We start from the raw sequence: 15,275 nt of genomic DNA, 5'->3' as shown, positions 1-15,275 counted from the left end.
TGTAATGGATTCTGTGTCCTGTCGAAGGAAGAGGAAGCACGTAGTGATTCACACACATAGAGCACATAGAAGATCAAATACAAAACAAAGCATTTAACATGCTACTTTAGTTACAATGGGATTTGAGAAACTAGTAAATTAAACAATTTTAAGATGAAGTTTATGATGTTCTACTTTAAAGACAAAATAAACTACATGATTAAAGTGGAAATTTCGAGATTAAAGTTGACATTTCGTGCTTTTTTTCCCCACAATGTGTGCCTGTTTTTTTTTTTTTTTTCCCTCTGTACCCTAATAAGCTTTCATATGACACTCAGACGGTGGACTACAACTCGCCTTTTCACGGCGACTTTGATATCTAACAACTTCTTTTTTTATTTCGGGCACTGTGTGACTTTGTGAACTTGAGCTTTCGAGTTTCTCCGACACCCTATGTCACTCGATCAACTTCCTTTTGTTGTTTATACCACTGTTTAAACCAGGGGTGGGCAAATTCATTCCTGGAGGGCCGCAGTGGCTGCGGGTTTTTGTTCCAACCCAGTTGCTTAATTAGAAAACAATCCTTGCCAATAATTACATTTCATGGCTTGTTAGTGCTTTAACTCTGCTATGTCAAGTCATTCTCATATCCTAGATTTTTTTTTCCATTCTAAGGATATCATCCAAATATTTTGAAGTGTAAAACAGATGGGTAATTCTCAATCCTTCACTTTGTTCTCTTCTCTTTCCTTCCAAGTATTTAATTAAACCAAATAGTGCACGATAAATACACGCAGGTGTAAAGGGTAACAAGCAAAATGGATAACTGCTGGTTTCTTTTGTCATTTGCATCTTATTGCTAATAAGGAGCAATTATAAACCAAGAACGCAGCTGTTTAAGACTTAAATAAGCAATAAGGGTTCATAATCTTAACGAGGGAGATAACTAAAATGAAACAAGTGTTTCTAGAGCAATAAGTGCTTCTTATTAAGCAATTGGGTTGGAACAAAAACCTGCAGCCACTGCGGCCCTCCAGGAATGAATTTGCCCACCCCTGGTTTAAACCAAAAAATAGTACTTTTTTCCTTGCCTCCACTTGGTATTCGCTGAAATTCTATTTTCCCTCGTGCTTTTGCCATTGTCTTTTCACAGAACACTGAGCTTAAGGGCTATTTATATTGATTTGCATATTCAAAGAGGCGTAATTCTGGGAGGAGTTGGGGGTGGGGCAGCAGGCGCGTACACATGCGTTAATTTTCACGCTGAGCAGGATTTATGTAGTGGAAGAACATGGAAGCTGGTGTTTGCACAGATTTATGCATCTGGATTTTTTTGTGCGTAAGCACATTTCTGCTTTTGTGCTTACGTCATGTTATAGTGCAAATTCTACACACGGCGTTATGCATGAGGCCCCAGGACTTCTGGAACAATGCGCTCTGGACAGATGAGGCAAAGTTAGACTTATTTATCCTGATATGAACTGTAATGCATGGTTTGGAATATGTTATTGTTTGGGACAGGTTTGCTACATCATGGCCTGGGCAGCTCACCGTCATAGAAGTCATTGAGAATTCTTCATTGTACTAGAGATTGCACAAAGATAATGTAAGACTGCTTGTCAAAAGATTGAAGCTCAACTGAAATTGAACTCTGCAACATGGTAATGGAAATTCAAATAAAATCACTAACAAATAGCTAATAAGAAAGAGCTGGAGAGATCCGGAATGGCCAAGTCAAAACCTGGAGCTGGATCCCATCAAGATACTGTGGGTAGATTTGAAATGAGTTCTGCACACAAGACACAGAGACTGGTATACGATTATGGAAAATGTCTACTTGAGTTTGTTTCTGCCAAAGGGGGCAATACCAGCTATTCAAGCCAAGGGTGTATTTTCTTTTTTCACTTTGGAAATGGCTTATAATTTCATTTTTCGTTGAATAAATTATTGCAATGCAAAATTTTCGTTACTTTTTTCTTTCAATTACATCAACTTTATCTCAATATACTGTTTAATATCACATCTTGATATGTCTACATATGTTAAAAAAACCAAACATTTTGTGAGGCATATGTACTTTTTCACACGACTGTACCTCTTTGTATTGGGAATGTGTTTGAAGTGGTAAGTTACTCAGTACTTTTAAAAAAAGACATAAAATTTCAGTTAATGTTGTGTATGGTGTAGTGGATCAATATGTATTGCACCTATAACTTCTGTAAAATTGTAAGAATATATTTATCTAATTTCCAATATTAATTTAACAACAGTTAAAATAACACCAACTAGTAATTTAATGTACCAATATACCAAAGTCTGTACAAAATACATTTAGTGATCATTTATTTAGAGATAAGTGTTTCTTATTTTGATTAAGGAGATTTTGTCAATGAAAATTGCACTTAACAGATTTTCTTTTTTTTCAGTATCTACTGGAGGCAGGATGGGCAGCAGAAGGAAAGGTTGTGGGTATAACACAGCCAAGAAGAGTGGCTGCAATTTCAGTGAGTGTTTCTTGATGCTGAGCACCTTTCATAGTTTTTAACTTTGAACCAGATTCATACAATGAATGACAGAGAGTAGTCCAAGAATAATTTAGAATGAGAATGAATTCCTGATAATATTGCTCTACAGAAAGGTCTCCAGCTCAACCTAGGTGTAAACAACCAAGAAAACACATTTCCAAAACTTAATCATGTTGATAAGTGTTGTCTTTATGATGAAGGCAAGTTTCCAACCAAGGTGGAAAGCCAATCTAGTTCATTTGGAGTTTTCGGTGATAAATATCTTTTTATTAGATCCATGGGTACTTTATTGTTGTCTCTGTAGTTAGTGCATTTAGAGTTAATGCCTGAAAAGATATCAGTGTAACTTATAATTATTAATCCACAAGTCAGCTTTCTCTCAGATTGCTTGTGAAAATGAGCTTCTGTTAGTTTAAGCGACATAGTGATTTTCCTTTGCACATTTATAATTGAAGATAATCTGAGGCCATTTTACCTTCTATGAAAATCCGAAGCTGCACAAAGTCAAGGTCGCACAAAATGTTTGGTTGCTTTGCTCAATTGAGAAAAAGTCTGTCAGTTGCATTCTTTGGTTTGAAATTAAAAATTTCTGAGTTGTTTTTTTTTTTTTTTTTTTTTTTTTTTTATGCACTGATCAGCCATCGGTATATTTAATATCATGTTGTCAGATTAGGTTTTAACTGCCAGAGCATGACATCAATGACAATGTACTTTTCAGAGCTTTTCATTCAAGTCCCTGCATGATTTGCAAAGCATGAATGTTTAACAGTTCCACTCTTTGGTTAACTATGGCCAGCTTGACATAGACCCTTGAAATTTAGGTTATTGCTGTAACACTCTTCATACAGAATTATGCTATTGTATTATTGTGGGATGAATGGGATTCACCATGTTGCATTATGGATTGGCTTACTCTCGCACCTTAAATTTAACACAAACAATACAACACACATGCAGGCACTATCCACTTAAGCACTGATTAAGAGTCCCACCCGCACAGCTGAACACTCCTTAGTTCTTCACGTAGGGATTCACTAGCTTTGTCCTGAGGAGCACACAGGTACCTGTGGATGTATGGAGGCTGGAAGCTACCTCAGCCCGCTCACCCAATAAGAAAGAAACTGGTGGTCGTCTCATACCAGGTGCCCTGTATCTACTTTATTACTTTGATCATTCAAGATGGGCAGGCAAAGTAATATTTATTACCAACAGAAAATAATCTAAATTTCATTAATGATAGAAGATATAAATAAATAGTGAATAACAGCAAAGTCTGGATGTAAAGCATTGATAAATATAACCATTGCTTCAAAGTAGAAAACCATAAACAATACTTTTTGTAAAGATATAAAAGCCAAAGGGTAGCAGACATCTATATTAGAGATAGAGCTCCGTTTTGGGCGGCTTATTTAGATTCAGCAGTCCAACTGATATGTCCAGGTTGATGCAGTCTTTTTGATGGAATGGCGTTTGTGTGTCTCACTTTCTGACAGTCTGACCTTTACGCCAAAATAACCATGTTGGATTTTGAACCTCATGATAGTATAATCTGCTAATTATTTTCCTGAATGACAGCTTGTCCCAGAAGCTTTCATCAGAAAGTATGTAAAAAACACTGTTTTTACAAGACTGTTTATCTGTTTGTCATCCAATTCCCTTGGGGGAAAAGGTGGCCCATCTGGTGTTTTAAGTTATAAATAGACAAAATACGTACGACTGAAAGAAAAAACGAAAAAAATTGTCATAGTGCCGCACAGCATTGCTCTGTATGAAATCATATATGAGTAAAGGTCTAGAGTTCAAGTCAGTTCATCACAGTCTGTTAGAACATCCTGTAAACAATTGGATTGTAACTTTCTTTTAATATAGTGCCTGCATTCCCAAAATGACAATTTTCCACTCCACAACAGCCATTGAGGCCAGAAGTATACAAAAATTATGCCTTTAATGAAAATAAATCATACAAGATAATACAAGGATATGTTACCCATACACAATGAAGCTCCCTAATTACAAAGGAAAAAGAGAGAAATGGCTTTCTCGCTTGTCCACCTCACAAGTACACTAAAGTATTCTCTTTCTCTCCTTTGGCTCAAAGACACCTGTAGATTGAGGCTTACTGAAGTCATTTCTGGCTGAGCCACAATACTACTTCTCAGTATTAGAGACAGTCCTCCTATTGCTACATGTACATCAAGCTAGAACTTTCGAGCAGAAAGTCCCTGGTATTGCTAAGTCTTTCTTCTTCTTCTTTTGGCTGCTTCCATTTTGTTTTATTTCAATAATAAGAAAAAAAAAATATTTTTTATTCTGCCTTTTTTACTATTTTAAGCCTTTTCCTACAGAAAAAACATAATACTTGTGTAGCTTTGAGGAAAACAAGAACAAAGTACTTGTTTAATTAATTCTGCTTTTTTGCTGGATAGATTTAATTATTTAAAGTTATGGCTCAATACTGCATTCATTTCACTTATGCTAGATATAGCTGACTAATTTAAGTAATTTAAGTGCTGCATTCTTGGACTCAAAAGTAATATTACAACATAATGTGTGGGGGAAAAAACTTACGGCTTTGACTGTGCCTTATTTCACCTTTTTCAGGTTGCTGGTCGTGTAGCCGAAGAGCGTGGAGCAATGCTGGGTCATGAGGTGGGATATACAATTCGGTTTGATGATTGCTCAGATCCTCAGACTACACGTATTAAGGTAAATCTTTTTTAAAGTGTCAAGTTACAGATTTTAGCAGATACGTTTTAAATAATATGCACATTTTCTCAAGCTCATTTTTATGGTGTGTTACTGATACTAAAATATATTCAGGCGAGGCAATGCCTACATTTAAATCAATTTAAAAAAAAAAAAACAAACAAAAAAAAAACTTTAACATTTTCTGTATTGTCCATCTTCTGAAGTATATGTTGTTTTTCCATCACCATTTGGTTTTGTATAGTAATGTTGCCTGTTTCATAACTGTTGTGTTTGCAACATTGTGAAAATTATAGCCATTAGATTCAAGTATAATGTGCCAAGATATTAGTACAAGTAGTAAAAATGAGTAAGGAAGTTGTGGACATTATAATACAGATAACTTGTAAATATATGAAAAGATATAGTGCTTGAATTACAGTAGGTTTTAGGGTGGCAAAGAGTATCACTTACAGAAAAGAAAACAAAAAGGACTGGCAAAACAAATGACATCACAGTTCTTCCTAATAGAAGTTTGTCTTTGTTCATTGCCTTAGTATAAACTTAATCACTTCCATAATAAAATTTCAGCACCCATTATATACAGTTCATCCTTAACATTGCAAGTAACATTCTGTTTAAAGCCCTGCAATTCTTTTTTTAATTTAGTTTCTGACAGATGGTATGCTGGTTCGAGAGATGATGTCAGATCCTTTATTAAAGAAGTATAGGTAAGACAGGCTGTGCCTTATGATACAATATGTGACTTTCATTTAATTTGACATTCCTTTAGATGGTTTGTGGCTCTGTTAAAGATTGGTGGAGCTTTTTTGCTCTCAATTGTTCTTTTTTCTTTGCTTTCACTTGTTAAGTTTACCAGTAAACTTACTACTTGCTTTTATAAAGGTGTAAATGAATGACTGTTTCTAATCTTTGTAAAGTTTCTTTTTGCATTCTTGTTTATTTTTTTTTTTTTACTTCTCAGTGTTGCATGACGCACTTTCATTTTGTAAAATTATACACACAATAATCTGTGTTTTCAATATAGACACAGGCATTGTTAGGTTGTAAATGCCATGCAGATATCAGTTTCAGCAAAGGTGCTTCTGTCATAAAGTAAAACATGTAGAAGAAAAATTATATTGAAGTATTCTTTATCAGATCTTAATTGACACAAGTATGACAGCTTCATCTTGCTTTTAATAGCATTCTGTGATGGTCTGTTGGGCCATTGTTTAGCAAAGGAAAAATTCCCAACTGCTGTTTTCAACTTTAAAACTAAGCAGAATTTTTTTTTGGACAGAATAAACAGATCCAGCCTTATGTTCTCTTAACATTTTGTGAAATATGGTACAGGCTTAGGTAATGTTCTAACTCAAAGTGTGGGAAGAGGGAACACCCAAATTAATGTGATGGATTTTGTGTTTATAAATGGATCGTTAGCTTTAATTGCTGGTCTATGTCTTGACTCATTTTAAAATGGTTTTCTTTGTTTATGTGCTAAGGTGTTATATGTTAATAATAGTGGCTTGTGGGAAGCACTACTGTACATGCCCCCCACCCTTAAAACAATGATGATCAAGTAGAGCCAGTTAGAGACAGTTAAAAACAAACATTAAATATCTAGCCACAGTGTTTACGACCACTTGTAAATGAGAAAGGGATTGCAGGGTACCTCTAGTTCATTAGGAAGAAATAAGTCTTTTTAAGGTCAAAAACTGACAAAAAGGGCCTGATCTTAGCTAACACTCATAGTTGAAGAAAAAAGGCTTTAACAAAGAATTTATATTTATGTGTTTTGGTTACTATCGAATATCACACATAAGCTCCTAGCATATGATTTAATTTGTGGTAGTAGTTAACTGAAATTACAATTGGAGGCACCGTGGAGGTCAGAGAGTACAAATGTGGACAATGGTTCAAACTGAGTCAGGACAGCAGAACAAGTCAAAGGGACAGAAGTGTTATGAGCAGATGAAATGTGAATTGTAATATCAGCAATCATGTCTACAAAGAAACTATGAAAGTTGACCGGGATACATCAAGGCATGCAGGAACAATAGGATTAATTAAAAAATTAATGATGTATAGTTGGTACTTAGTTCTAGCATCCTTGACAGCAATCTGGTTATTTAACAGGCAATCCCATAAAATATCATAAGACACTTGAAGCTTATCTTTTTCCCCACTTAAATTCAACTTATCTACATGATTGTCTAATGGCCTTAGTGGCATCATTTAAACAGATGTAGATATAGTGCTTCTAGTCTTCAGTGGAGCAGCAGAGTCTAAAAATTTTTAGCAAGTGGAGTTAAACAAAAATAATAAGGCCTTCAGCACTAAGGTGAATGAGGGGCACAACAGTGAATTGTTTGACAGTAGTGGGGTTATTATTGCAAGAGCTGCGGGCAGGGGGCACAAGGTCAAACAGCTTGTATTTAATGGGAAGAATTATAATGGACTAATGACCAGATAAACATGTATCGCAGACTTCACTATTACAAACTTGAAATCCATAAGATAAATCAAGATCCCATGTGTGCTCATATTCATGTGTAGGTAAATGCAATACATTTTAAAAATTGTTTATGATTTAAAGTACCAACTTCATTTGTACTTATTGCATAATGAAGAATGAAGAATAATGAATGGTACACTTTCAGAAAATAAAACCTAACATTTTCCTGCCTGGTCACTACCTGTTTCTAACTTTTACATTCTTTCTGTGTATGTCGAGGTTTTTCTACAGGTACTTTAGCATGTAGGAGGAAAAACAAAGATGTGCATAATTCTTTGACTGGGAACCCTAAATTGATTAAACATGAATGGCATGAACGTGTATCCCTGGCAATGGACTGATGCCTTGTAAAGAGCTGATTCATACTAGAAGAGGGTATATTAAGCTAATCCATGTTCTTGCTGATGGCACAGTGCTGTAGCGCTGCTGCTTTGCAGTAAGGAAGATTGTGGGTTTGCTTCTTGGGTCCTCCCTGTGTGGGGAGTGCTTTGAGTAGTGAGAAAAGTGCTATATAAATGTAAAGAATTATTATTGTTGTTCTCAGTACAAACATGAATGATTAAGTGAGGCTTCCTATTGTTCATATTAAGCATGCCGATTGTGTCTTCAGTCAATTTGTATATATCATGTAGCACAAATAACAATAAATAAATACAGCATATAAATTTGTGAAAATGGTTTTTGGACCATTTATGCACCTAGTTTAGAAAATTGTGTTCTTCAGATTTAACAGTGAAACCATTACTGCCATTACGGGACTGAGATCTACCATTTTGAAATAGTTAATTCACTTTTCTCTTTTACAGTCATATGAAAAAGTTTGGGAACCCCTCTCAGCCTGCATAATAATTTACTTTCAACAAAAAAGATAACAGTGGTATGTCTTTCATTTCCTAGGAACATCTGAGTACTGGGGTGTTTTCTGAACAAAGATTTTTAGTGAAGCAGTATTAAGTTGTACGAAATTAAATCAAATATGAAAAACTGGCTGTGCAAAAATCTCCGTACCCTTGTAATTTTGCTGATTTGAATGCATGTAACTGCTCAATACTGATTACTCGCAACACCAAATTGGTTGGATTAGCTCATTAAGCCTTGAACTTCATAGACAGGTGTGTCCAATCATGAGAAAAGGTATTTAAGGTGGTCAATTGCAAGTTGTGCTTCCCTTTGACTCTCCTCTGAAGAGTGACAGCATGGGATCCTCAAAGCAACTCTCAAAAGTTCTGAAAATGAAGACTGTTCAGTATCATGGTTAAGGGGAAGGCTACAAAAAGCTATCTCAGAGGTTTAAACTGTTAGTTTCAACTGTAAGGAATGTAATCAGGAAATGGAAGGCCACAGGCACAGTTGTTGTATCTGGCAGGCCAAAAAAAATACAGGAGTGACATATGCGCAGGATTGTGAGAATGGTTACAGATAACCCACAGATCACCTCCAAAGACCTGCAAGAATATCTTGCTGCAGATGGTGTATCTGTACATCGTTCTACTGTCAAATTTGGTGGCGGTTCCATTATTGCTGTGTGGCTAGTTCAGGGACTGGGGCCCTTGTTAAAGCCGAGGGTTGGATAAATTCGAACTAATATCAACAAATTCTTCAGGATAATGTTCAAGCATCAGTCACAAAGTTGAAGTTACGCAGGGGTTGGACATTCCAACAAGACAATGACCCAAAACACAGTTTGAAATCTACAAAGGCATTCATGCAGAGGGTGAAGTACAATGTTCTGGAATGGCCGTCACAGTCCCCTGACTTGAATATCATCGAAAGTCTATGAGATGATTTAAAGCAGGCTGTTTATGCTTGGCAGCCATCAAATTTAACTGAACTAGAGAGATTTTGTATGGAAGAATGGTCAAAAATACCTCCATCCAGAATCCAGACACTCATCAAAGGCTATAGGAGGTGACTAGAGGCTGTTATATTTGCAAAAGGAGGCTCAACTAAGTATTGATGTAATATTTCTGTTGGGGTTCCCAAATGTATGCACCTGTCTAATTTTGTTATGATGCATATTGCATATTTTCTGTTAATCCAATAAACTTAATGTCACTGCTGAAATACTATTGTTTCCATAAGGCATGTCATATATTAAAATGAAGTTGCTACTTTGAAAGTTCAGCCAATGAAAACAAACATCCAACGAATTAAGAGGGGTTCCCAAACTTTTTCATATGACTGTATGTGTTCTTTTGCGTCCTTATTTTCTTTGCTATGTGTCCTGTAGATGGCATTTCTAATTTCTTTTTGTGTTTTTTTAATTTTTTTTTTTTTTATCTCTAGTGTTCTTATGCTTGATGAAGCACATGAAAGAACACTCTACACAGACATCAGTATAGGCCTCCTCAAGAAGGTTAGTTTGTATTCTGAAGTTTATTTTTTTCTACCTTCATCTTACTGCCAAACACACATCTTGTCCATACTCATGGCATAGGTTTGTATGTTCAGTACAGAACTATAGTTACAGTGACTTATACACTTAAGATTAAAAAATGGTAGTAATGTTGTGGAGCATGTCTTAACACATTTATTTGTTACTGTTATGTTATTACAGTCATAAAGTGTTACTGAAACAAACTTAAAACATTCGGTATCAATTACTTTTCTTGCAGAGTTTATAATAAATTACAGACCACTATTCAGTTCAATGTATTTTGTTTTGTAGTCTTCACTGAGTACTGGCTCTTAGGGCTTGCACGAGCTTCCAGCTATAAAAAAATAATGAAACCATACATCATTTACGTGAACATACAAATTAGATTGAACACTTGGTAAAACAAATCGCATTTCAATGTGATTAACAAAAACTGATGACAGCATAAGTCAATTAATATTATTAATATACTATGACGCATGAGTTGCTTCCTTAATTTGAAAGACTGTGTTTGGGAATCCTCTCTGAATGACCTAAAGAAAGCTAATGTGCCCAGAAAACATAATACATGATTGTAATTCTGTTTGGGATAAATAAATAGGTTTATCATGTTGAAAATATAGCTTGGATTGCTTTTAACAGTTTTCAAAAATATTTATCTATTCAAATTTTAAAAATTTCCTTACCAGATCCAGAAGAAACGTGGTGACCTCCGACTGATTGTAGCTTCTGCTACATTGGATGCTGAGGTACTTTGTTTCTTATTTGGCTGTGTTGTTTCAGAGTATTAATTTGAGTTTCAGGTACTTTATGGTGGCACTAAATATTAATCCTCATCATTTAAGACAGGTGTGGATGGGGAGAATTGAGGGGAAAAAAAAACAATACAGGATACAACTGTTCCTCCACAACAAAGTCCTAACTATGTAATAAATTATAAGAGTATTATCGAAACAATTAAACTGCTTACCCTTAATAGGAATATGATTTTAGAACCATCCAGTTCTGAAATGTTTGCTCAATAACTGGTTAGTTTTAAGAACTATAAATGCCATATTTTATATTACATGAAACTTCCCTTAGTGGTCCTGTATTTCTCTTGCTAGGCATGATGAATAACTTAGGGTCAGAGAAGCTCATTTCAGTTCTCAAAGTATTTCAATGGTTGAAAATTCTCTTCACAACTAATGTCGTAATTTGAGGCTTCCTTGTACATTTATTTAACTACTGGTTTCATTGACTTAGGGCCTCATGTATAAAATGTTGCGTACGCTCGCTTCCATACTGTATAAAAACTAAACTTTGCATAAAGCCACACACATTTTCATGGCAACTTCACCCTGTGCATATGCATGTTTCTGCTTGGTTTTGCAAACTGGTGGCACCCAGTGTCAAAGCAGTGCTACTGTTTCTGTGTGGTGTCCCTTTCTTTTTCAGATTTGCATCGATGACGCAGGATTTATCAAATACACCAAAATGAATTGCATATCGTTTACAAATTTAATTGTTTAATTATTGTTTAATTTAAAATATAATAGTGCACTGAATGGCCAAAGCATTCAAACTACCATAGCTGCTTTAGCATTATTAGAAGATATCGCAAATGGAAGAATTAGAAGAGAGTGCGTATTTATAGATGATAATGACTGGCTTCTAAGTCGATTTCGATTTCCAAGAGCTATTCTCCTGGGGCTGTGTGCTGAACTGGCACTGGCTTTACAAAGGCAGACTTTGAGGAATTGTGTTTTACTTGCTTTTTTGCAAGTTCTGTCCACCCTCGGATTTTTAGCCACAGAGGCTTTTCAACGTGAACTTCCTGACCGATCTGGTATTTCACAGTCATCACTGAATCGCACCATGCCAGATGTATGGGATGGTATTATTCGCTTGTCATCCAAATAGATCAGATTTCTTTACAGTGTGGTTGAACTGGCAAACATCAAAGCGCAATTCGCATCATTGTCCAGTTTTTCCAAATGTAATCAGAGTGGTCAACTGCACGCATATTGCTATTGCAACGGCGCTGGACTGAATGCTGTCCTCCCGTTTGCCAAATTTCTTATGTCCGTTAATCTTTTGTGTTCTCAGAACTTGCAAATTAAATGCATTTTTTGCTAAAACGCTAATTAATACTCCTGGAAAACTTAACGCAGAAGATAAATAGGAAAGGCACATTTCTGTAATACTGTCTGTTTGAAAGATTTCTTAACTCGCAAATGAGGGGGAAGGCGGATCTTCAAATCAGATGCACAGTATTGTGGGAATTGCCTTTCCTGTTTATCTTTTGAGCTGAATTTTTCAAAATATTAAGAGAATGTTAGCAGAAAATGCATGTATTGTGCACATTCTAAGAATGCAAGTGGATAATGGAAATGTAAAAATGTGGAATCTGAGACACAAGTTGCATGGGATTTTTTTGCATTTTTTCACTGCTGGGTGCCATTCAGTTTGAATCTTTACGTACTTTCTCCACAAAAACACTAGACAAAATTTTTTTCCCAGTCACCACAACAAACTACATGGGATAAGTAACATATACATTATCTTTGGGTGTAGTGTTCCTTTAAAGTACATCATAATCTTACATCTAATGTTAATTCTTCCTTAGAAAATACTGTGAAGTATCTATAGTAATAGATGAACTGCACTGCACTAGTTAGCATGGTTGTTGCTCTCTAGATATATCAGATTAATTGCCGCTGAATTTTTGCAAAATTTACAAAGTATTTTTAGCTGGTTTTACCATTTGCAGGTAACTACAGTATAATGAAGATATGTTTCTTTGGTAATTTGAAGATGTCAATTTTATTGTGTTACATTTTTATTTTATTGTCTTACAGTATTGTTTCTTGTGGCATATTTTCTGTAGTATTGAAGTATATCATATATGAGTAATTTTGATAGGAAGCCAGCAAGCATAGCATTTTTATAATCAGGTAGTAAAAATAGGGTTTTGGCTCAATATTTTGATTTAGTCTTTTCAACAGCACCTGAATAGTTTCATTACAAATGTCATTACAAAGCTGATATAATTCATGCAACTACACACATTTTTGGCCATTTTGCGTCTTCATCTGCTTTGCAGTCATCGGCACTGTAGCACAATTTTAGTGCCTGGCAATTACTAATTCCAGATTTATTTCCCTTCTGCATGGAGTCTGCATGCTAACCGTGTCTTTTTTCAGGATCTTGTGTTCTTTCCCAATCTAAATATGTACTTATTAGTTTGATTGGTATCCTTGAGTTTTCCTGTGTTGGCAAAATGGTTAATTGTTGTCATTGAAGAGCTAAATCATGCTTTACTGCATGCAGGAATTAGAAAAGCAAAAACCAGGAAATGAGTGGATAGATGGGGTTGCTTTTACTGTAGTTTCTAACTGAATAAGAAAAGATGAAATTTAAGTACAGTATATACAAAATTATTCCTTTATATGCAACTTGTGATTTTTTTCATTTGTTGTGTAGTGAGACGTTACAGTCTTGTACCCAATATAATATAATAGTGCAACATCATTTACTTTCCGACAGACATTACTTGTTAGTTAAGTGAAATAAAAGATATGTTTCTATATGCTTTTAAGATTAACATACCTTTTTAGAGCAGTTTTCTGTTGGAATGTTCAGTTAATTAAATGATGAAAATCTTGGAAGTGTATCTATCCATCCACCCATCATCAAACCCACTTAATGGAGTTCAGTAGGTGTAGGTGCTGGAGCCTGTCCTGACTAGTTTTGTCAAAATATTCTGTACCATATTTAGTTTAGTGTATTGCAGTCACCTGGTAAGGTAAGAGTATGAATATACATCAATCTTGTGCATTTCTGTTTCTTGCCAAAATAGAAATTTAAGGAATTTTACAACCAGAATGAGTCTGGAGATCCAAGTAAGGATACCTGTGGAATACTTACTGTAGAAGGGCGAACCCATCCTGTGGATATCTTTTACTCCATGAGGTACAGAATTTTAAGATTAGCATTGCAAACTGAAGTTATATTTTGTAAGATATAATAGTCTTAAGAGACTAGGTATGATTGCACACAATAAGTACATTTCTGAAAATCACATTATCTCAAGAAAAACATTCTGAGCTTAAGCTTGTCATGAGAACTTAGTATTTTTTCAATTTTAATCTTATAGTTTTTAATTATAGCAACGTGAAGCTAAATGCATAGTGTAAATACTTTAAAGTAAATCAATAAAGCAGCATCGAGTGAAGGACTATATTTCTATGTTCATACTTTCAGTCCATTCCCAGACTACGTGAAGGCTTCAGTGGACACGGTGATGAAAATTCATGAGAGTGATGAAAGGGGGGACATCCTTGTTTTTCTTACTGGACAGGTATAAATGTGACCTAGTGTGGAAGACTTATTTGTATTTCTTTTTACATACAGTATAGATTTTTATGAATTTTTTACTTGTTTCACTGTTTCTGTTGTATACTGTATATTAATCATTCTGTTTATATCTTATAATTCTGGAAAATCATCTGCTGCTGGCTGCAGTTTATGTGTTTTTATACTTGTTAGCACCCTGAGTTTCTTTGTCATTATTGTGGGCGTAGGTACTTTTAAAATGTACGCATCTTATATAACTGGCAAAAAAGCTTTCATAATATTATATTTTAGTTTACATATTAGATGCTGTTTCTTAATATTATCATAAAAGAAACATCAAATGTGATAAGACTATTATCAGTAGTGATGTAAGAAATAAAAATGTACTATTTGGTCATCTTACATTTAGCACCAAAAGCATGAAGAAAGCCGTTCAAAACACAGTTAATGATTTACTTTTAAATCTTTGAAGTCTCTCTACTTTTAAATCTCTCTGAGAACTCAGACATGGTAGAGGCATTTGACAAGGTTAGCTTAGCATGCCACCATCCCAACTTTAAAACCAGCTGCATTTATCCTTTGCATCTCTCTCCACTGAACTCTCAAAGCAGCATGCACTTTTAAGTTACGGATGACCCAAGTAGGAAATGTTTTTCATTTACATGACAGTGGTAGATTAAGAATAAGCTGTTAAGAAACACGGGATGCAGAGTTGTATATTGGGTGAACCACATATTTTATATATACAGTACATATTCCATTATTCAAAGGCAATGTTTTTAGATACATGTGAATTCTGAAAGGTAAATTTTGGACAGAAACTGAGCAGAGCATGTAAAATGATTAATAGCAT

At 35.0% G+C, this 15,275-nt stretch overlaps 1 protein-coding gene across 2 annotated transcripts in view; it reads left to right on the top strand.

The window, feature by feature from the left end:
• dhx35 (DEAH-box helicase 35) overlaps positions 1-15,275 on the top strand; it is a 53,951-nt gene that overhangs the window by 9,359 nt on the left and 29,317 nt on the right. For both annotated transcript variants that reach the window (XM_028811758.2, XM_051932819.1), the window contains exons 4-10: positions 2,406-2,483; positions 5,106-5,210; positions 5,859-5,920; positions 9,994-10,063; positions 10,774-10,833; positions 13,926-14,038; positions 14,330-14,426. In XM_028811758.2, coding sequence (XP_028667591.1) covers positions 2,406-2,483; positions 5,106-5,210; positions 5,859-5,920; positions 9,994-10,063; positions 10,774-10,833; positions 13,926-14,038; positions 14,330-14,426 — 585 coding nt within the window. The remainder of the gene's footprint in view (positions 1-2,405; positions 2,484-5,105; positions 5,211-5,858; positions 5,921-9,993; positions 10,064-10,773; positions 10,834-13,925; positions 14,039-14,329; positions 14,427-15,275) is intronic.

Source organism: Erpetoichthys calabaricus, chromosome 10 (genome assembly GCF_900747795.2).
Source record: "Erpetoichthys calabaricus chromosome 10, fErpCal1.3, whole genome shotgun sequence".
NCBI classification, from domain to species: Eukaryota; Metazoa; Chordata; class Cladistia; order Polypteriformes; family Polypteridae; genus Erpetoichthys; species Erpetoichthys calabaricus.
Note: the sequence above shows the minus strand (reverse complement) of the source record. Positions and strands in the feature narration are given on the sequence as shown.